The 23,358-nt window shown below is 49.9% G+C and overlaps 1 protein-coding gene across 1 annotated transcript; it reads left to right on the forward strand.

Moving 5' to 3' along the window:
- Nucleotides 1-356: 356 nt before the first annotated feature.
- Nucleotides 357-1,720, forward strand: LOC129406615 (ral-GDS-related protein-like). The gene is made up of 4 exons (XM_055144971.1): nucleotides 357-412; nucleotides 816-848; nucleotides 1,192-1,313; nucleotides 1,492-1,720. The coding sequence occupies exons 1-4, from the start codon at nucleotides 398-400 to the stop codon at nucleotides 1,619-1,621; spliced, it is 300 nt and encodes a 99-aa protein (XP_055000946.1). The 5' UTR covers nucleotides 357-397; the 3' UTR covers nucleotides 1,622-1,720.
- Nucleotides 1,721-23,358: the final 21,638 nt, after the last annotated feature.

Genomic DNA, 23,358 nt, shown 5'->3' on the forward strand with positions numbered 1-23,358 from the left:
AGGGGCATGTGCAGGACCCAGGGACAGAGGGGTGGCCCCCACAGGGGTCTTCCCTCAGAAAGGAGGCCCGGCCAAGCCCTGCTTCCGGCTGACCCCGTCCCGACCCAGGATGGAGTGGGTGGCTGCAGAGCTGGTGTGTGGAGGGTGGGTGGGGGAGCCAGGGAGAGGGCTGGGACCCTGGGACCCACGGGAGGGCTCTCAGCTTTGCAAGGAGGAGGACATTAGAAGGTCCTGGAGGGGCTCCTGCTCACCTGGAGCCTCGTGGTGGGGGAGGCTGAGGATTGGGGGTGTCCTGGGGACCCCAGAGCAGGGCCCCTTTCTAACGGCCCCTTCGGCACAGGGTGTGGTCCCCTTCCTGGGGCCCTTCCTCCAGGAGCTGGAGAGTCTGGACAGAGAAATGGAGGATTTTGGGGTGAGTGAGCTGGGGGCTGGGCGGGCTGGAGCTGACACTCCCCTGCACCTCAGCCCTGGGCAGAGCCCTGAGGGAAACTCCCCTGGCGCTGGGCTGATACCCGAGGCAGGAGCTGCACGGGGCACTCAGGCCTCGTCACCCAGTTCCCAGGGATCAGCAGAGCCCCTGGTGCAGAACCACCTGAGGTCAAGGCCATCCCCAACCTCTCCCTCAGCAAGAGGCGTGGGGCAGAGGGACCTCAGCATCCACCTCAGGGACAAGGTCTTTGTCCTTGCTGGACACCCCAGTGTGTCACAGGGCGGGAGGGTCGGCATACCTGACACCAGCCGTGTCCTTTGAGCTCAGAGCCTGTCACAGGGTCCCCCAGAGGCCCTTTCTCATGCACTTGGCTGTTTGCTTCCAGGGGGAGGTGATCAACAAGGAGAAATTAACAAAGGTGAGCAGTGGGACTCTGCAGGGGAACAGAGGAGGGGACCCGACTTCCCTGTCCCCTGGCCCCCTCTCGGATCCTCCTTGTCTCTGTCCCTCTGGTCTGACACTCACAGTAGGAGAATGAAACAATGGAAACTTATATATGCGTGTGGGAGGGCAGAGATCCATCAAGGGGAACTTCCTGGTGGAGGGTGTTTTCTGATCTCAGACAAGTGGAGATGCTGACGGGCAGAGTGAAGGGGGGATTCCTGTGGAAATTCTCCTTCTAGCCTGCCTTTGGGCAGCCCTGGCTGGACGGCGCCACAGCCCACTCAGGCCTTTTCCTTCCTTCCTTCACAATGTCCCAGGAAACTAAAATCCTCCAGGAGATTGTTCTGCTCCAGGAGGCCGCAGAGAACTACCGCCTGCAGCCCCACGACCAGTTTCTCACCTGGTTCCAGGACCTGGAGCTGATCTCCATGGAGGAAAGGTGGGAGGGACAGGCCTGGATTGGGGAGGGCCCGGGTTCCGGTCCCTGGGACTTCTGTGTCGTGTCCCTGCACCACAGTCCAGATTGATTTGCAGCCTGGGCCCTTTTGATCCCCTGATCCTGGGAGGGACCATGCTACTGTGGCTTCTGTCGCCAAGCGCTGCCTCTCTGTCCCCAGCTTCGTCCTGTCCTTCCAGCGGGAGCCCCCGTTTGAGGCATTCTTCTACCACCTCCGCCAGGAAGGAGCTTCACTGGAAGCCACTGTCCACCCTTACTTTAACATATCCTTCAGTTGTGCTTGTGTTTAAACAATCTCAACTATATTGTATTTGTTAATAACATTGAGTTAGTTTAGTATTAAAACAATTGACCGAAAGAATGTGTCATAGTGCAATTTCCTAGTGATACAATGTCCCTCCCTGGCCGTCCCCACACACTCCGCACCCACACCAGCAGCAGCCATGTCATTATCACAGGGGTGGGGGATGTGCAGATACTTATGCAGAAACTTCCTTCATCTCCTTGGTTTCTGTAACCTCCTTTCTGCACAGGAACCTTAGGTGGACACCACTGTCAGGAAGGCTCTGCTTCTTCCTGTGTGCATTCCCCTGCAACCGGGGCTGTTCTCATTGCTGGGGAATCTCTTGCACTTGTTCGGGGTATCTGCGGGATATCTTCTGGTATGTCCTCAAGCGGGGCAGATGCAGTCTCTGCAGCATCGTCCTCTGGTGAAGGTTTTAAGCAGGAAAGAACTGGTTTCTGTGGCTCCCAGCCCCTTCGGGTGAAACTGAGCTGCTCCTCCCTGTTTCTGTCCTCCTGCTAGGCACTAAGTAAAGAGGGTACTGTTGTCTAGAAAAAGCGCCGAGTCGTGTTTAGTCCCCATCCCAGCAAGCTCACTGCCACCCTTCCTGGGTGATCCAGAGTCTGGCGTCACAGATGAGGGCCCACACATGGCTCATGACCCCCCACACTTCCCTTCCTTCCAGGGCCAAGGTCAAAGCAGGGGTTGACCAGAGTGAGGGTTAGGTGGGGATGTTCAGGTGGGCAGCAGGGCAGAAGAGAGCCCAGGAGATCAGGAAAACAAGAGTAACCTCAGGCCCTCAAGGTCAGAAGGAGGAACCAGACTGATAGTACAGAAGGCAGGGTGCTTGCCTTGCATGTGGCCGAACAGTGTCAATCCCCGGCATCTTCTATGGTCCTTCAAGTCCTGCCAGGAGCAATCCCCGAGTACAAAGCCAGAAGTAACTCCTGAGCACTGCAGGGTGTGACCCAATAAGCAAAGAAACAAACAAACCAGTCCTGGTCAGCAGAATAAAGGGCTCAAGAGCAAAGGCACCCAGGAGAGCTGAGGCTCCCTCATGGCTGGGGGGTGCTTCTTCCTCAGCACAGGGGGCCTCACCTCCAGGGCACAGAGGTCACTAGAAATGTGGGATTCAGTCTTGCCTGCAAAGAGAATGGTCTAGTTGAAAGAGGAACCTTCCCCAAGTTTCCCCTGTCTCAGAAATCGGGAGAGGGGCTGCATTTCCTTTTGACACAGGGACCCGAAGGAGAAGAGAGCAGGGCTGGTTGGGAAGCACCATCCTGGCCCCTCCCAAGGGAGCATCCGGCAGCCAGAATGCCCAGGAAGGGAACGTAGTGTAAAGAGGCCATCCAACAGCTGGCATGGGGCACACTGACATCACACCCACAAAAACAAAATTCAGGTTGCTGACAATTCCGTTCCATATTCCAATGTGTCACATCTGCCTGATGAGACAATTTGGAAGGACACAATGAGAAATCATTTTATACCCACATAGATATACCCATGTACATAGTCACATACATATACACATGCTCCTAATAAAGATAAGAAAGAATATTTATAATAATTATAATATTAATAAGATAAATAATGTTTATCCTTACAGTGCATAAAGTGTATGGATAGGTTGTTTCTGGCATTCCAAGAAAGTCAACTGTGAAATAAGACAAATATTTCACTTCACTTGGAAAGCAAAGTGTGTCTAAATTGTGGGAGGGTGTGTTTGTGTTTAGAAGTGAACCCAGGAATTCACTAGGCGAGGCAAATGCTCGGCCTCGATGCGTTGTCTAAAACATAGAGATGAATTTTAGAATGCGTTTCTACTTTTGGGAGTTTTTATTTCACAAATCAACCTGATTGAGGCTCAGTAGGGCTCTGAACTGATCCCGCTCTCCCATCCTCTCGTCAGCAGACAGATGACAAGGTGACATGGCTAATGAAGCGTGTCCTGGGCCTGCGGGACAGCCCCACAGCAGAACACGGCTAGAGGCCATCAGGAGGCGTCACCTCGTGAATCCTCTGCAGCATACCTGCCTAGGACCATTGCTCAAGACTTCAATATTTCTAATATGTAAATTCTGAGTGTCTTAGAAAACCATTGGAAAGACAAAGCAGTCTTTAAGAAAAAATACCACTAAGGAGAAAAGTCTTTTAGAGACACTTGCCCAAGTGTATCTTGTAAAGATGCACTTAAAGGTACAAGTGTATCTTTAAGATACACTTATTCTTAAAGAGGGCCTGGAGAGATAGTGCAGGGTTCAGGCTCCTATGTGCCTGGCCCATGTCTGCACCCCAGTATTACCCCTGATACTGTCAGAGCATCCAACCATCATGGGTGCAGCTCTGAATCTCTGGGCGGAGTCTGTGGTACCCTGAACCCTACGTGGAAGCCATCATGACAAGGTGTCTTGACTAAAAAGATGGTAAAGCATAAGATTCCAGATGTATGTAGAATGCCAAATTTTACTTATTTATTTTTATCAAATTAAAAAATTCTTTTGGGGGCTGGAGTAGCTCAGCGGGTAGGGTGTTTGCCTTTCACAGGGCCAACCAGAGTTCGATTCCCAGCATCCCATATTGTTCCCTGAGCACGCCAGGAGTAATTCCTGAATGAAGAGCCAGGAGTAACCCCTGAGCAGTGGATTTTGGTGTTTTTGGTGTATGGTGTGACTCAAAAAGCAAAACAATAAAGTAAATAAATAAAAATTATTCTGTTGCCACATTGAACAGTGTTCAGGGCTTATCTGACTGTTCTCAGGAGTCACTCCTGGCAGAGCATGGGGCATGAAAGGTGTCAGAGTCAATTAGTGGTCATTCACATGTATGGAAAGTGCAGGGGTGAAACAGTGGTCAGTCATATGCAAAACAAGACCCTTGACTCTGGTACTGGCTCTTGGGTCCCAGAAAGCCCAATTTTAAGCAGCACAGTTGAATTGTTTCAAGGCACCTGACCTCAGGCTCTAAAGAGAACTAATTGTTGAGGGTTGTACGAACCCCTAAGCCTGCTAGTCTGGCAAACTCAGGGGAGAGGCATGTGTGCTAAGGAGGTTCCTGGAGCCAGAGCCTCGGGTAGGTGTGGAGGCTTCTCCTCACAACACACAGTCCTCAGGCACTGGCACAGCCTCCAGGGAGTCAACGCTGAGACCATCTCCTCAGAACCAGCCTCAGGCTCCCCAGAAAAAGGTCCAGGACCCCCAAACCATCATCCCTTTGGGACTTTGATTGTTGCTTTGGACCTGCAGGTCCCTAACATGGGGGTCCCCTGACCGCTGCCTTGATGGACACGATAATTGACTCAATTTGCTCCCGGGATTCAGGAAGCCAATCAGATGGCTACCAAGGCTGCTAAAGCATAGGGAGCGACAGCCAGATGAAGAGAGAGAGATGGTGAGATTGCGGTTATAGTAGCACTGGTCTTCACAGAGTTTGGGGCTCAGCAGAGAAAGAAGTGGAAGGGTTCAGGGCAGAACCTTAGTACAGCAGAAAGGGCACTTGCTTTACATGCCGCTGACCCAGATCTGATCCCCACATGGTCCCCAGAGCTCTGCCAGGAGTGAGCCCTGAGCATAGAGCCAGGAAGAAGCCCTGAGAACTGCTGGGTATGATACACACACCCAGAGCCACCCCATCACCCCCCAAAATTGGAAGTATTCTGGCTCCCAAATCTAAACAGCCTCAAAATACTTTCTTTTGGGGCCACAAGGCGTGACCTATGAACTCACCCACATTTAAGAGAGACTCAACTTCCTGGGCTTCTGCCATGCCCTGGTAGGGCTGGAAGCAGAAGCTGTAACTCTCTATTTCAAGATGCCTCTGCCCAGGGTTGTGGCCTCAGGGCCCTTAGGGAAACCCTGGCAGTCACTGCACTCGGATGGCTGTGTGACTGTTTCCAAGAGCCGAGAAAATCAGAGAACAAGAAAAGAGAACAGCAGAGGTTTCTGTTGCTCTGATCCTTATGGAAATCCCAAAGGTTCAAAGTCTCACTTGAAATCTGTGAGCCGGAAATCATGGAAGAAAGCCAAGTAAAAGGGAAATATAGTTTTTGGCTTTGAGATCATTTGAGTGGTCCTAGGATTCATTTCTCTTTCCTTCTTTGTTTGGTTTTATTTTGATTTTGAGGAGCTGGAGCGATAGCCCAGCAGGTAGGGCGTTTGCCTTGCACGTGGCCGACCCGGGTTCGATTCGATTCCCAGCATCCCGTATGGTCCCCAAAGCACCACCAAGGGTGATCCCTGAGTGCAGAGTCAGGAGTGACCCCTAAGCATCGCTGGCTGTGACCCAAATAGCAAAAAAACAACAAAAAATTATTTTTGAGTTTTTCTTTGTGGCCCACGGCCAGAAATGCTCATGGCTTCCTCCTGGCTCCCCACTAAGGGATCAATCCCTTCTAGTGGGCTCAGGGGATCCTATGTGATGCCAGAGATGGAATCTGGTTCAGTTGCTCAAGGCAAGCGCCTGACCCGCTGCCTAATCTCTCTGTCCCTGAGAGATACTTCTTATCAACCACATCACGTCAGGAGCTTGGGGAATCCTGGTCAGTTCACCTCAGGACCTCTGTGCTCTTGTTGGTAGAGTGGGGGTGATAATCCTTGAGCCTTCAATTGGGGTAAGCCTGTTGGTGCTGATTCCTGGGAGTCTGTTCTGAGCCGGGCACAGGGTCCCCGTGGCTGGTGCTGCCCCAGGCTTTCCTGCAGCCCAGGGTGAGGAGGAGGGCGGTGCCCATGCACAGAAATGCAGCCACTGAGATGGAGAGCAGGAGCAGGAGCTTCTGTGGAGGGAGCAACAGCCAGGCGAGGAGCACGGGTGCACGGCCCAGCCTCCTGCCAGGAGTCCCTCCCCCAGCCCAGCTGTTGGGAGAGTCCTGCTGAGCTGGCCAGAGGCAGCCCTGGGATGTCTCGGTGCTCTGAGCCCTGTCCCTTGTCCCTGGCTCAGGCTCGCGTCCTTCTCTTGCTTGGGGATGGGGATGTGACGTGTGCTCCTCCTCCTCCCCTTCCCAAGGCCTTTGTCTTATTTTCTGGGACTCAGCCCGGCCCTCTTGGTCCTCCTCGATCACTTCCTCCCATAACCCATTTTTCCCCACAGTGGGTTGCTAGTCCTGGAAGGGTCAGGACTCACGGCACAACCACAGATTAGATACTAATGTTTAAGGTGGTTCTGCAACTGTGTGGGATGGAACCATTATGTAAGTGTTGATTCATTCTTTTGAAAAATCATGCCCTTCTGACTTTCAATAGTGAGATGAGTATCACTGTATCACTGTGTCGCGCGCCGCTTCGTCCAGCGAAGAAACACGCAACTCGGAGATCCTTTTGGCTGCGATTTATTCAGGAACTTTCTCATGCGTTAGAGAAGAAATCAGGAACGGGGACGTGGAGTAAGGAGGAAAAGGGGACGCATGAGGGAGAACCGACTAGCTAGGTGACTTCCCCCCTTATATACTTCTCCCTGCCTGTTTGCCCTAAGTGTCTGCAGCTGATAAACCAGCCATAACTTGTGAGCGTGACAAGACATCCTGATTCCCCATCAGGTGTTGTTCACGAAGCACGGTGCAAACAAGAAACAGGTGTTCACGAAGCTCGGTTCCATGGAGGCTCTCCACAGTTCCCCCTTTTTGTTTTAGAACAACAAGTCTGTGTAGCGACCTCGGCCCCCTTGGCCTTACCCGTCATTGGGAGCCCTCTCGCTTGTAGGTCCCTGTCTTAGGTTGGTCCAAGGGTCAGGTGGGGTATAGTGCACCCTTTCAAACTCAACTACAGGAGGTCCCCTGCAGTTAAGGGCTCTCAGCTGCACAATACCTTTGCTACATCCAGCTAGACCTGATTGTTCCAAACGAGATTATTGTTTCAAAATTGCAAGCCAAAGCTGCAGGGATTGCTGTGCCTCCAGGGCCACGAATGCCTGTAAATATCACGCCTTTGTAAATAGTTGTTCTTGCTACATTTTGTATAGACACCAGGCAAAAAACCAAAGCAGCGAGAAGCAATAAGGATAGTAGTACTCCCACCTCCACCCACTCTTTGATAAAATAGAGGGGACTTCTACTCTGGTCTTATTAAGGTGGGTACCGAAGGGATTAAAGCAGGCCAAGTTGTAGCAATGGCCCAAAAAGCTGCTTCTTCAGCTCGTATCATCACAGAAACCAGGCTGAACAGAAGCACCAGTTTCCACCTCTTGGTCTACTTGAGGCGCGGTCTTCCGTGTCAGGCGCTCAGGAATCCACACTGGTTCTGCCCTGTCCTGTGGAAAAACACAAAGAGAACCCCTGGCCCAGGTTAACACGGGGTCCGGGCCGTGCCATTCACCAGAAAGGATATCTTTCCATTTAACATATCCTTGGCACACAGGGATCTTTGAAGAATGCCTGTCTGCAGAGGAGGTGCCCTTATCATCAATGATCAAAAAATTTAGAGTAAAAAGTGCAATAGAGGTTCTTTCTCGAGGGGGCCGTCCCAGGCCAACTCCCCCTTTTTGTTTTATTAGGCATGCTTTAAGGGTGGAATGGGCACGCTCAACGATGCCCTGTCCTTGTGGGTTATACGGGAGGCCATGAGATAAAGAGACTCCCATCTGGGCACAAAATGCGGTGAATTTAGCAGAGGTGTATGCCGGACCGTTATCTGTTTTCAGTTGGGCTGGGATGCCCCAGGCTGCCCATGCTTCAAGGCAATGAGAGAACATTTGTGGACCGCTCTCCAGAAAGGGGAGTGGCATGAATGATACCGGAGCACGTGTCCACGGATACATGGAGATATTTGAGCCTGCCAAATTCCGAGAAATGTGTAACATCTATTTGCCAAATGCGTAAAGGCACAAGACCACGAGGGTTTATGCCCATGGAGGGGGCAGGAAGAAAAGGGACACAGTGTGGACAATGTAAAACAATTGCCCGAGCTTCGGCTCGAGGGATTTGAAATCTATGTTGAAGGGTCCGAGAAGAAACATGGAAATGGTCATGAAAATTTTTTGCTAATTGTAAAGGAGACTGAATAACAAAACAAGATGGTCTAGAGAGTGCATCAACACAAGCATTGCCTTCTGCTAAGGGACCCGGAAGGCCTGTATGAGAGCGGATATGTGTGACAAAAAATGGTTTTTCACGGGTCCAAAGAATTTGCTGTAAAGCAGATAACAAGGAGGCTATCGAGCTGGAGGCCTTTATGGGTCCTGCCACCTCAAGTGAGCAAAGAGCATTTACAACATATCGTGAATCAGAAATCAAATTGAAAGCAAAGGAGCAATGCTCAAACACTGTCAAGACAATGCGGAGTTCCACAACTTGAGGAGACGTAGTTGGAAATTGCATACAAATAGGATCTTGACCCTCTATCATATAAGCCCCCCAGCCTGTACTTGAACCATCAGTATAAATGTTTGGAACATCCCGAAGGGGTACCTAAGAGGTGACTTTGGGGAAAATTACCGGATGAGTTTTAAAGAAGGTCATTAGTGGATGTTTGGGATAATGATTATCAATAACATTGGGAAAAGAAAATCGGAGAATCGCCCAATCATCATGTAAGTTACACAAAGAAACTATTTGAGTGGAATTATAGGGGGTAATAAGAGTATCTGGAAGTTTTCCAAAGTATTGCAAGCAGTCCTGAATACCAATCATAGCCAAACGGGCTACAGCTGCAGGGTATAATTCCACGGCTTTTGCCGGAGAGACCCTAGGATGAATCCACAGAAGGGGTCCCTCCTGCCATAGGACTGCAGTAGGTTGCCCATATGTTGAAAGCACACAAAGTAAAATAGGAAACTCAGGCTGCACGCGTGTATTCCCAGCAGCAGTAAGAGCTTGCAATTCCCATTAAGAAGGTGCGCCAGTCCAAGTATTGTCCAGGCATCAACACCGCTCTAGCCACCTGTTGCCAATCATTTGGGGTCATACAATATCTGAATAAGCCTTCTACTTGGGTTACAGTAAAGGCTGCGTTGGCTCCATACATCTTTACTGATTCTGCCAAGGACTTGATTATTTTAAAATCTAGGGACAAGTGATATCGCTGTTGATTATTATCTTCAAAAACAGGATAAGTTAACTGTAGCTCTCGCCTAATTTCTGCCCAGAGCCCGGGTTTTGCAAAAGAAAGTCCACCTCCCGCTTTGTTATAAAGGGGCGGATCATCCTCAGACCTCTTTAGCGGCAAGTATCGGTCACTATCATACGTCGCAGCTTCCTCTTCAATAGGGGGGTCAGAATCCCCGTTAGCCCGTCCCTGCTGAAATTGACGTAGCGAGGGATAAAGAGACGGACGGGTCATGGATGGTTCTTGGGGCCTTCCTTTCTTTTTTGGGGCGCGTCCCTCCATCAGCGGGGTTCCCCTAGAGGCCTCGCTTTCCACGTCCGAACCCTCCTCTGGCTCAGAGGCTCTAATGCCATGACGGCTGCCTCTGTCCTTCTTTGTCTCTTCTAACACTACTTGTCCTGGTTGTATGGCCTTATCGCACTTCTGATCCTTAGAGTAAGCATAGAAAGCAAAAATGAAAAAACAAAGGGAAAGACAAACAAACATCCAACCAACAAACAAAACATACACATCCATGGATATTATTGTCCTGACTCACCACAGGAACTTGATCGTCACGACTTCTCGTGAACCTTAGTCCTGACTTACCACAGGAACCTCATCGTCACGACTTCTCGTGAACCTTAGTCCTGACTTACCACAGGAACCTCATCGTCACGATTTCTCGTGAACCTTAGTCCTGAATAAATCGCAGCAAGTTCTGAATCCACCGGGGGGGGGTACTGGAGGTCGGGTTCCCCGTACGGGCCACCAGCTGTCGCGCGCCGCTTCGTCCAGCGAAGAAACACGCAACTCGGAGATCCTTTTGGCTGCGATTTATTCAGGAACTTTCTCATGCGTTAGAGAAGAAATCAGGAACGGGGACGTGGAGTAAGGAGGAAAAGGGGACGCATGAGGGAGAACCGACTAGCTAGGTGACTTCCCCCCTTATATACTTCTCCCTGCCTGTTTGCCCTCAAGTGTCTGCAGCTGATAAACCAGCCATAACTTGTGAGCGTGACAAGACATCCTGATTCCCCATCAGGTGTTGTTCACGAAGCACGGTGCAACCAACAAGAAACAGGTGTTCACGAAGCACGGTTCCATGGAGGCTCTCCACATCACTGTTATCCCGTTCTTCGTCGATTTACTCAAGCGGGCACAGTAACGTCTCTATTACACTTAGTAGCCTCTCCTTACTCGTTCTTCCCGATGATTGGAGGTTCTTTCAGGGTCTGGGGAATGATACCTACTGTTACTGTTTTTGGCATATCGAATATGCCATCGGTAGCTTGCCAGGCTCTGCTGTGCAAGCGGGATACTCTCTGGAGCTTGCCAGGCTCTTCGAGAGGTATGTATATATCTGTTACTGAAATTTGGATATGAATATGCCAACGGGGGCTTGCCAGGCTCTTCCAAGTAGGCAATAAACTCTCGTTAGCTTGTCAGGTTCTCCAAGAGGGAGAACTAAGCTATTAGATGTTGTACAGCTGCATTGCGGCTGCATGCTTCTCAGAGCTTGGTTTTATAGTCTCTGGATGTTGGCCGTTGATGGGATTACATGGCTCTGGGGGCAGTCTTTGGGTGTGACTGCCTAGCTACTGGAAAATGGGGGATCTGGGTGGGAGAGGCCCAGTCCTGATCCGAGCAGCCTTGGAGATCTCGGCCCATGGTCCCACACACCTGGGTTCCTCCAATAGCTCCCCCTTGCTCGAAGCTCGCCTGAACGTGTGGATATTTGCCCTGAGCATGGCCGTGGCTGGGTTCCAGAGGTCTTCAACTGTTGAGTTGAGACTCTGCAGGGCGGTGGGGGAGGAAAACAAAACCTATCCCCACTGAGGGGGCCCGGTGAAGACAGCCAGGTGCAGTGGCAAGAGACTGTGCCCTCTCTTCCGGGAGCTTGGTTTTATAGTTTCTGGGGTGAGATGAGTATGTGGTGACAAATTATGCTATAAAATAAGTGGCTCCGCGCACAATTGCTGCACCCTTCACGGGAGATTTCGGAGGTGCACTGAGTGTCGTGTGTCCCTGTGGAAAGGAGGACGCCAGAACGCTCCCTCGTCCTGGCCCACTGCGCTCCCGTGTGAACTGCTTCTGCTCTCAGGCCGCCAGTGCCCTGGACGAGCACTGCGGCAGACCACGGCTCAGAATAGTCCTCTCCTGGGTCGGAGGAGGAACCCCAGGGTGGACTTCCTTACACCACAGCAGGCTCTGAGGGGTGATGTCTGGGCTGTCCTGGGTGACGGGGCTGAGAAATGGGAGAGGTGGGGGGACTCAGGACGTGCCTCTCCCTAGGCTTCTGGAAAGGGTCAGGAGCTCAGCAGCCCTGAGCGTCCATCTCCCTCCCCGACCCGTCCCCACCTCTTCTCGCACGGAGCCTCACACAGCCGGGGCTTCTAGCGGGGGTCCCTGGTGTTGCCCCCACACAGCACAGCTGCCAGGGTCTGTGCTTGGTGCACAGCCAGGGGCCTGGACAAAGGCTATTGGCTACTCTCATGGCCAGAGGCCGGGTCAGCTGCTGACCTGGCCATGCACAGCCCCCCAAAAATGTGTCTGCTGCCCCAGGGAATACACCATGGCACAAACTGCAACCTTTGTCCCCATTTTGCAGAGGCACACACTGAGGCTCAAAGAGTGTCAAACTGCCTGTGCTGTGCGGTGAGGAAGGAAAGGGAGGGTGAGAGCACAGGGCGACAGGGGACAGGGAAACTCCCTGTCAGTGATAGGACGGGGGCCGAGGTCCAGCCTGCGGTTTTCCTGCTGCCCCTTGCGCAGAGTGGACGCTGTGAGAGTGGACAGCGATCTGCATGACTCTCTCCCCAGTGCTCTCCTGCAGGAGGAACCCGCTGTGGGAGGGGCCCTAAGGGAGACACAGCCAGACCCCAGCGGGCGGGTCTCACGTGCTCAGCCCACAGGCCTTTCTGCTCCCCTCGCTGTTTCCGGTTCGGCTCAGGCCCAGCTATACCCACAGCCTCCTCCTAGCTCTGCTCAGGAGTTACCCCCAGCAGTGCCCAGGGCCGCGTGGGGACAGGGATGGAACTCGGGTCTCCTGCGTGCTTCACAGCTGGCAGCCCGCCGAGCTCTCCGCAGCGCCTGCTTGGCCTGTGGCTCCAGCATGCCGCTCCCTTCCCCCCTCTCCCTGTTGTCTCTCAGGATACAGTTCCACTCCTCCCACAAGGCCCATGTGATGTCACCTCCTCCGGGGAGGCTTGCAGGCCTTTCCAGGCTGGGCCCACAGTCCCCTGTCCCTTACTTGCTTTAGTCTCTGCCCCAACACTCTATCCTGTCACCTGCTGTGCTGCCTCTGAGCCTTAATTTCCCTGTCTTTCCCCCAGCACTGAGTAGGGACCTGAAGGGTGTTTGATCTTCCTCCTGGGGCCTAGCCCTGTGCTGACAGGGAGCAGGCAGTGAGCCCAGGCTGTGCCGGAGATCAACCCTGCCGTCGGCCCGGTCAGACTCAGTCCCTCAGGTACCTGGTGCCTAGGTATCACCACTGAGACCTGTGGGGAGGGGCCTTTGTGATTCTGCTTTCAAGAGGAATAACAGGGAACTTGGGGGCAGTGTAACTCCAAAGCCCAAATTCCATTTTTTTTTCTTTTTGGATCACAACCGTTTATGCACCGGGGTTACTCTTGGCTCTGCACTCAGCAATCACTCCTGGCGGAGCTCGGGGGACCCTATGGGATGCTGGGAATCGAACCCGGGTCGGCTGCGTGCAAGGCAAACACTACCCACTGTGCTCCCCAAAATTTTACTTTGAGGCTTAGTCTGTCTTTGGGAGAAGGCCGGCTCTCTGGGCCGGGGATGCACATGTCCCAGTTTGGCCCCTTCAGCCTCTGCTGCCTGTTCCCCACCTGTTGCTGTCTGTCGCTTTTCTTGAGTCCAACCCAGCTACCTGTGTCCCATCTCTGGAGTAGCTGGAGAGAAAGTAGGGCCAAGGCAGCGCTGCCACGGGCACAGGTGGGCAGTGGTATGGTTGAGCCACCGCCGTTCCCAGCAATGTCTGGAAGGAAGAAAGTGAAGGTGGAAGCAGAGGGAAGAACTGGCCCGAGGCCTGTGGGTCTGCGAACAGGCACCGGCTCAGCCCTTAGAGCCCAGTGAGCTGGGGCAGGTTGCAAGTAAGCCAAAGGGAACAATTCCCGGGGTCCCTTGCACTCTAACACCTTGTTTCCATGGGGCAGAGTTACCCTGAGATACCACGAGCCGGAAGCATCTGAGACCAGACTCCCGGGAGTTGGGAGGTTCCACAGCAGTAAAGCCCCGAGTCTTCCACCCTGAGGGCAGCCGCGGTGATGGGGAAGCAGCCAGGGTCAGGGTGGTGCTGGATGGAGAATCGAGACCTTGCCTTGGACCTCGAGCGCGAGGCCAGTAGGATGCAGCAGCAGCGTTTCCGTGTCCCCTGACCCCAGGACGGCAGGCTGGGTGTCTCTGCATCTCACAGACAAACTCTTCCCTTTCAGCTTCTGCAGCCACCCAAACTGCCCACAGACCCTGAGAATAAACCCTGGGGTCAGAGACTCCCCCAAATGCCTCTGTAGGGCTGTGAGCACGGGCGCCCCTGCAGTGCACCCTACTTTTGAAAGAGGAGATCTCAGTTCCCACCTATCAAAATGAAGAATGATTCTATTTTTTGTGGCTCCATCCGACCTTCTAAACATTCCTGCCATCGCAGGGGCATTTCTTAATGGCAGGAGCTCAGCTCCTCCAGGACCATGAATTATGATCCCGGCCTTGGGTTCAACATAACAGGTTGTACCTAAGCCAGGGGTCAAATATGCAACGTGAAAGGTCTGAAGTAAATGGGCATTGCCTACCAGCCTAAGTGGGAGTGCAGGATGTTATTATCATCGTTGTTGGTTTGGACACACCCCAGAGTGCTCAGAGCTTGTCTGGGCTGCGTGCTCAGGAGTCACTCCTGAAGGGACTCAGGCGACCAAGTTGTCTAGGTGCAAGTCTAGCACCCTTCTTGCGGGGCTAGCTCTCTGCCCCAGGGAGCTCTTATCAGCAGCACACATGGTTCCTATGTGCACAGACATCCCTGGGGGAGGGGCCGTCCCGAGAGATAGTACAGCCCGCGGGCGACTTGCCTTGTGCGTGGCCAAGCAAGGTCCATCTCCTGCCGTCCGTCTGGCCCAGCCCATGAGGAGGAGCCCTGAGTGCTGAGTGAGGAGTAAGCTCTGAGCGCCGCAGGGTGTGACCCGAAAACCCAAACCAGACACACAATCACCCACCTTTCTGAGACTCAAATGGGAACCCTCTGATGCTTGGTAATAGCTTTGTCTCGTGATAAGAAACACACAAGACCCAATATTCCCACACAAACCCCCGCCGACATGAGCCATACTTGCTCATGAGTTCCTCTCCGGCAGGGAGGAAATTGCCAATAAACTTTTCTTTGTGACAATCTTTCTACCTCTGAGTCTCTCCTCACTCAGTATTTTCAGCAGGGAAATATGGACCCTGGGAACACCGGGCCAACACAGAGAGCTCCGGCCACGGGTGCTCTGCTCCTTTCGTCTCCACGTCCAGCAGGGCCCCGGGGCCGGGGAGAGAGCACGGCCGGTGGAGCGCATGCTCCACATGAGAAGGGCAGGCTGGTCCCCAGAGCACTGTGCTAGGAGCAGCCTCTATGCACCATCAGTGTGGTCCACAAAGGATGAAACCAACAAACAAGGCCCAGGGCCATTCTCTGTGGGCTTCAGCTCCTGCCCCCGCCCTGCCTGCCCCACCCCTGCACAGCCCCCTTAACCATAACAGCGGTTGTGCTTAGAGTTAAGGCTTAGAGCTGAGGTTGGGGTTGGAGTTAGGTCAGGATTAGGGTATTAGGGTTAAGTAGAGGAATAGGGTTCGGTAGGCTTAGGCTAGGTTTAGGGTTTGGGTAGGGTTCGGAGAGGGTTATAAATAGGCTTAAGGTAGGGTATAAGGTTAAGGTTAAGGTCAGATTACAACTCCTTCAGGAGTGACTCCTGAGCACACAGCCAGAACAAGCCCTGAGCACTTCGGGGTGTGTCCCCAAACCAACAACAACGATGAGATAATAACATCCTGCACTCCCAGTTAGGCTGATAGGCAGGACCTGTTTACTTCAGACCTTCCACGTTGCATATTTGACCACTGGCTTAGGTACAACCTGTTATGTTCAGCCTAATGCCTGGATCATGACACAGTTTAGGGTGTTAGGGTTAGAGGAAGGGGTAGAGATAGGGGTAGGGCTGGGATTGGTTGGCGTTAGGCTTAGTTTGGGGTGGGTTAGGGTTGGTACAGGAGTATTAGTAGGGACATAGTCAGGGTCAGGGTAGGGGTAGGGCTTTGTATAAGGTTAGGGGTAAGGGGGAAGAGGAGGGATAGGGTTACGGTTAGGTATAGGTTAGGGCTAGGGCTCACTTGTATCACTTGTCATCCCATTGATCTTCGATTTGCTCAAGAGGGTGTCAGTAACGTCTCCATTTAATCTGTCGCGTGCTAGTGTAGCCCAATGATATCTGCTTGCTCCAGGAACAGGAAGAGCCTCAAATCATTTATTCAGGGTTTTAATGAAAACGTCTGACTATCTCATTGGTGGGCAGCCACACGGTCTTTTAACGTCCTGTGGAATCCAGTCGGTAACAGCTCTAGTCCAGCGGTCGTCTCTGAATCGCATTATGTGTCCTGCCCATCTGATTTTTGATGCCTCGGGAAATGAGACAGCATCCCTGATTCTTGACCACAGATGGAGGTCAGAACCTGGGATTCCTTGTGTCACTTAAGTGAAACCTGGTACTCCCAGCATGGCTCTTTTGATTCCTCTTTGGGATACCCGAATAGCATTCTCATCCTGTTTTCGTAGGGCCCAGGTCTCTGAGGCGTATGTTAGTGCAGAAAGAATTGTGGAGTTGAAAAGATGTGCCCGGAGCAGGAGTTTCTTTGTCCTCTTAACCACTTCTTCGACGCTCTTGAAGGCGTTCCACACCGCTCTCTTCATCCTGCGCAGTTCTGGCGCCAAGTCATTCCTCACGCTGAGTTCTCGACCTACGTACACGTAGCTGCTGCATTCGGAGATGTTTGTTCCATTGAGAGCAAATGGAACATCAGGGACTAGTTCGTTTTCCATGAACATCGTTTTGCTGAGATTCAGCTGCAGTCTGACCTTTCCACACTCGTGGTCGGAGTTGGCCAGTATTTGTGCTGCTTGGCTAATGTTTGGCTGTGTAAACACAAAGTAAGGGGGCATGCCACAGCAGCGCTCTATCTCTCCCCCACCCCACCGCCCGTGTTCGGTAGTCTCGAGCCGCTTCCCCCACCCCTGGGAGGTTGATGGCGATGGGCAGGCGAAGGAAGGAATGGGAGCCAGGCTGGTTGGTCTGAGTTGCAGTTTATTTCATTCCCGTCTCCATTCTTCTCTGAGTCTCCTCCTGCTTCTTCCTCCCCCATGCTACTTCATTCTCCTTCTCACTCTGGATCTGGATCTTAATCTGGCTTCTCCAGATCTGCCCCCCACCCCCAGCCCACACTTACAGCCTAGCTAATCCCCAAGCATGAGAATTTGGGGCTTACACATAGGTGTGGTCACAATCAATAGGGGTCAAGTTCTTTCCCTCAGGGGATGCTTCTCCTAGGACAGATTGGCTTTCAGCAGGAAGACCCACCCAAGAGCAGAATCCCATGGGTGTGTTTCTCCTCTCTTTGTCCAAACTAACATATAAGCATTCATAATAGTAATCATTTTGTATGGACACAGTAAGAGATACATTAAGCTTATAGAATTGCTCTCCTGGGGCCATCTCAATCCAGACTACAGTGCTCAGGCCAGATTAGTCATTCCTATCCACAGCAGCATCCTAGTCTCGTCGTTGCTTTTGGATCATGACAGCATTTGTCCATGATCAAGCTCTTAACTTATGGTTAAGAATCATGGCGCTTTGTCCTGGCCCATATCAATACCAGGGTAGCTCACAGCTTGCCCTTGGCCCCTTCAGTCCCTTGTCGGGACCCTGATTTTGGGGTGCTAGGAACTAAGGAAAACTGAGGCTAAAGTCGAGAAAGCAGATGCACAGGAGTAAATAATATTTAAAGCTAATTAAATCCCAAGTTACAAAAGCATATTATTGACTGTCTTCCTTTGCCCATACAAAAAGTACATTGCTTTAAACAAAACTATTCAAAAGACATAAAGAGAGGAGAAAGACAATATTTCACTCATACACATAAAATCATAGATTTCTGAGGAATCCGACCCTACAAGTTAACAGAGTCTGACTAGGGGGAAAAGATGTTAGACCGGTTTGGGAAGAAAGCATGGAGAGGGGTTTAAGATAAACGCAGTGGACTGGAAGTGCCTCAGGAGCACTGTGATAAACCTAAGCTTCCTGTGGCAAGGGGAACAGGACATACCAATGTGTCTTAAAGTGTTTAGAGATTATTACCAGATAAACCTAAACTCTTTGTGGCAAGGGAGAAAGGACAAACCAATGATATCCTACACATACCTGAGCCCATGGGTACTACCTAAGCCTATTCGAAGCTGGCTCAGATTTTTCCAGGCATCTAAGATCTCAAACAGTGTCCAGATATGCTCATACTTAGTGCCATCAAAGAGGCCAAACAATGAGGACCGTTGCTCCCAGCGACATTCCATCATGGTGCCATAGCCAGTGCCAGGCTCGTGACAACGCATTCCTGGTGACTCCTCAAGCCTGCTCAAATTCGGAGTCATGGCTTCCCCTGCTCTGTTTTATTTAAACACTGTGGTATACAAAGTTGTTCATGATGGTGTGTTACATGTGTTCAGTATTCCAACACCAGTCCTTATTATGTCACCACAGTCACCTTTCTCTCCACCATTGTTTCCAATTATGTCAACCACCCCTCAATCTGCCTCTGTGGCAGACCCACAGTCATTTATTTTATATAGATTTTTTGTTACCAATAAATTGCCAACAGAATGAACAAAAATGATTTCCTTAGAAGAAAATTAGTGAACATTGCTGTATCTCACCATGGGGACACTAAGTCCTTGTCTGAGGGATTACTAAGATGTTGTTACAAGTGAAGCCTTCGGTGTTACCATTTTCGTTAGTTGAAATTGGTTGATTCTAGGTTTCATCCCGTCCGTTCTGGTGTGCTATTACAGGATTGTCAGCATTGTAGAGGTGGAGACATCATGCAGGGAATTCAGAATTTTTACTGGGTGGTCTAGCTGGATTTAAAATTGCCATTGGGCAGTAGCTTTAGAGGACCAGAGCAAGCAGTTGCTGGGGCTTTGTTTGGGCAGGTGCTGGTCTGTCCCCTCCGAGAGTGCCCCAGATGTCCCAGTCCTAGAAATCCTTGTGGCTAGTTGAGCTCTTTCAAGATGTATTTATGAGTTTCTGGAGCAAGGCTGGCAGGTGAGCATCTGTTGCGGGAGAGCTGGTTCGTCCCCCTAGGCCTCTGGAGCAGAGTCACCATCCCCTGCTTAGGCCCTTGTGGAATTCTAGAAATAAGGGGAGATGGAGAGACTTGCACACATTGATGGTAGAGACAGCAACTGGAAAGTACTCCTGCTGTTACCCAGCTATGAAAGATGCGAGTTTCAAAAATAGAAACGAATGCCCAAACAGCGACGAGAGCCATCGGTGGCCAAGAGCCGCCTCCCCAGGACAGACGATGTAGACTGACAGATGAAGGACCAGGGGGACGGAGAAACTGGGTCCGGGCTCCAGGCTGATGGGTAGACAGTTGATTTCTCTCTCCCTCCCTGTGTAGTCCAATTTCTCCCCTTATGGCACAATCATAGTCATAGTTTTGGCCATAGTCCCAGTCATCATAGTTCCCTTATTCTAGTCTTCTCGTAGACCTCAGAGTCCTCTCCTTTCTTATCTCCTTCCTAGTCTCGTCTTAGTCTCATAGTCCTCTCCTTCCAGTCATCGTCCTCATCTGGTCCTCCTCCTAGTCCCGGACTTTCTAGTCCCCTCTTACTCCTTACAGCATAGTTCTAGAGAAATCATGAAGGGTGGGGTACACATAGGTGGGGTTGAATATTGTCATAACAACAAACAGAGGTAAAGCCACCCCTTCAGGGGAAGTTCTAGGAGATCAACTCTAGGACAAAATCTCATCTGAGGGTTCAGCACTCTAGATTACTAGGAGATCTGCTTAAAGGCAGGATTCCATCCAGGGTGAATTCTTTCTCCTTTCCTCAGCTAGTAATCCACTGAAACAATGAGAGTAAATGTACTTCTTATCATACTTCTAGTCATTTTGTATGAACACAGTAAGAGATATATTAAGCTTATAGTTTGGCTCTTTGGGGGAACATCTCGCTATATATTCCAGACCACAGTCCTCAGGCCAGGTGAGTCTCTCCTAACCCCAGCAGGGTCCTTATGCAGCTACTTATTTTTGGGTCATGATAGAATTTGTCCCATGACCTTGTTCTTAACTTATTATACTTAACTTATTATACTTATTATACTTCTGCTGCTTAGCTTGTCCCCTTTCGATGCCAGGGTAGATAATTGCTTGCCCAGAGTCCATCCAGTCCATTTGTTGGAACCCTGCTTTTGGGGTATTAGGAAGAAAGGGCAAGTGAGGTTTAAGTCCAGTCAATATGATGCCCAGGAGTAAATATTATTTTGGAGCCAATTAACTCCCATGTGACAAAGCATAACATGAACTGTCTTCCTGAGTCTATACAAAAAGAGCATTGCTCAATAATGTATGCAAATGACATAAAGGAAAGAGAAAGCAATATAGGATTATTAGTGCTTGATGGAATTGGGTATGTCTCAGGGGCACTCTTGTGGGAGTAACTCAATAAACCTAAGCTCCCTGCGGGAGCAGCAAGGACAACCCATTATTATCCAACAGAAAGCTACCTGAGGAAGACTTCAAAACAACTGTCTTACTGATACTCACTGAAATGACTTCTGTGGAAGGTAATGTCAATAAAAACAGCAGAAGTCTGAGATCAGCTTGAGAAAAATCCAATGAGAGATAATAGAGATAAAGAATGTAACAACTGAAATTTAAAAATTAGAATAGAGGGCTTCAACAGCAGAATGAAAAAAAAGAAAGAAAAAGAAAAAGAAAAACCAAATCAGTGAATCAATGGTAAAGTAGTGTAAAACAAATTACAAAATTTATCACCAGCAAACTGACCATCCATGTAATATTAAAGGAAATTTAATAAAAAGAACAAGAAGCCTCATTTGGAGATAGTCAGAAACCTTGGAAGAAAGAAAAAGTAGGAGAGAAGTAGACTGATAATGGGAACTCATTGTTTTGGGTTTGGTGGGATGTTTTTTTGCTTTTTGGGTCATACCCAGAGATGTACAGGGGCCACTCCTTGCTCTGCACTCAGGAATAATTCTTGGCGGCGCTCAGGGAACCTTATGGGATGCTGGGAATTGAAGCCCCAGACTCATTGTTTTTAAGTTTGATGATTCTTATGCTGATTCCTTATGCTACTTAGTCAATATTAAATTTAATTATTTATTTTTTATGGGCTGGAATGATAGCACAGCGGTTGGGCTTTCGCCTTTCACGCGACCAACCCATGTTCGATTCCTCCGCCCTCTCGGAGAACGCGGCAAGCTACCAAGAGTACGGAGCCCGCATGGCAGAGCCTGGCAAGCTACCCGTGTGCACTGGATATGCCAAAAACAGTAACAATAAATCTCTCAATGAGAGATGTTACTGGTGCCCACTCGAACAAATCGATGAGTGACAGGATGACAGTGGCAGTGATTTTTTATGGGGTCACATCCAGCAATGCTCAGGGGTTATTCCTGGCTCTGCACCCAGGAATCACTCCAGGCAGTGCTGGGAGGATGATACGGGATGCCAGGGATCGAACCTGGGTTGGCTGCGTGTAAGGCAAATGCCCTACCCGCTGGACTATTGCACATGGCCATTAATTTAATTTTTTTTTTTTTTTTGCTTTTTTGGGTCATACCCGGCGATGCACAGGGGTTACTCTTGGCTCTGCACTCAGGAATTACTCCTGGCGGTGCTCAGGGGACCATATGGGATGCTGGGAACCGAACCCGGGTCGGCCACGTGCAAGGCAAACGCCCTACCCGCTGTGCTATCACTCCAGCCTCTAATTTTAAATTTTAGATAACATATTTCTCAGTTCTAAAAGTTATACTTATTCTTGTAAAGTCCATCTTCTTTCTGGGTGCCAGAGTGTTAGTGCAGTGGGAAGGATGCTTGCCTTGAAAGTGGCTAATCAGGGTTGAATCCTTAGACCTTCTAGGGTCCCCTGACCACCCCTAAGAGATCCCTGAGTCCCACAGGTAGTCCCCAAACAAAAATAAATAAAATGAAATAGATATTATTTCAGTAAAACACATTTTGGACCCTTCATATGTGACCTATTTTATTTTGTATCCATTTGGGTAGGTTATTTTTTCTCCACGTACTGGTAATGGCTTTCATTTCTCTTCTTTTCTCCTTTCAGTCTTGTTGGAGATTTATTTTAATGGCCTTTAAAGAAATCTTCAGCATTTTAATCATTTTCTCCATTTTTTTTGTTTTCAGGAAAATAATGCTCTTAAATTTCCTTATCTATTTTTTTCTGCTTAAATAAAATGTACTGCTCATTCCCTTTTCTAGATCTTAAAGAGAAAACTTAGATTACTGATTTTAGAATGATCTGTTTTTAAATAATATAAACATTTAATACTTTGAGTTTCTCTCTCCAATTTTATTTCAAAATATTTCCATAGAATATATAACTTTTAAAATAAAATTTCTCTCTTTGACCCATGGAATAAAAACACTTTGCTTGATTTTAAGAATTTAGATTTCTATTTTTGTGTGTAGTTATCATTGGATAGTTTCACTCTCTAATGGTCAGAGATTCAGAGATGACCACTGGACTAGGGCTGTTACCGACTGGATTCCACGGGACGTCAAAAGACCGAGTGGCCGCCCACCAATGAGATGGTCAGACTTCTTCATCAAAACTGTGAATGAACAGTTTGAGGCTCTTTGTGTTCCTGGAGCAAGCAGATATCATTGAGCTACACTAGCACTCGACAGGGACAAATGGAGATGTTACTGGCACCCGCTTGAGCAAATCTAAGATCAATGGATGACAAGTGACAAGTGATATCAAAAATTATCACTGTATCTGTCATCATGTTGCTCATCAATTTGCTCGAGCGGGCACCAGTACTGTCTCCATTGTGAGACTTGTTACTGTTTTTGGCATATCGAATACACCACAGGAGCTTGCCAGGCTCTGCCCTGTGGGTGAGATAATCTTCGTAGCTTGCTGGGCTCTCTGAGAGGGGCAGAGGAACGGAACCCGAGTCAGCTGCATGCAAGGCAAATGCCCTACCACTGTACTATCACCCCAGCCCTGTCAAAAATTTTTTGATAAAAAATTAAGGGAAATAAAACTGAAAAAGAATAAAAAACATTGATAAACAAATTTACTGACTTATTCAGGTGCTTTATTTCATATGATGGAGCCTACACTTTTTTTTTGTGGGGGGGTGGAGGGTCACACCTGGCAATGTTCAGGAGTTAGTTCTGCACTCAGAAATCTGCACTCAGAAATCACCTGGTTCTGCACTCAGAAATCACCTCTGGCAGTGCTCAGGGATCATATGGGATGTCAGGGATCAAACCCGGGTCTGCTGTATGCCAGGGAAAACATCCTATCTGCTGTACTATCGATCAAGCCCCACCTATTTCTTTATACCCTGATTTTTATTTTGGAAATTTCAAAGATATACAATAAAATACCTAGCTTCAGCAGGTATAG

This window comes from Sorex araneus, chromosome 7, assembly GCF_027595985.1.
Source record: "Sorex araneus isolate mSorAra2 chromosome 7, mSorAra2.pri, whole genome shotgun sequence".
Lineage (NCBI taxonomy): Eukaryota > Metazoa > Chordata > Mammalia > Eulipotyphla > Soricidae > Sorex > Sorex araneus.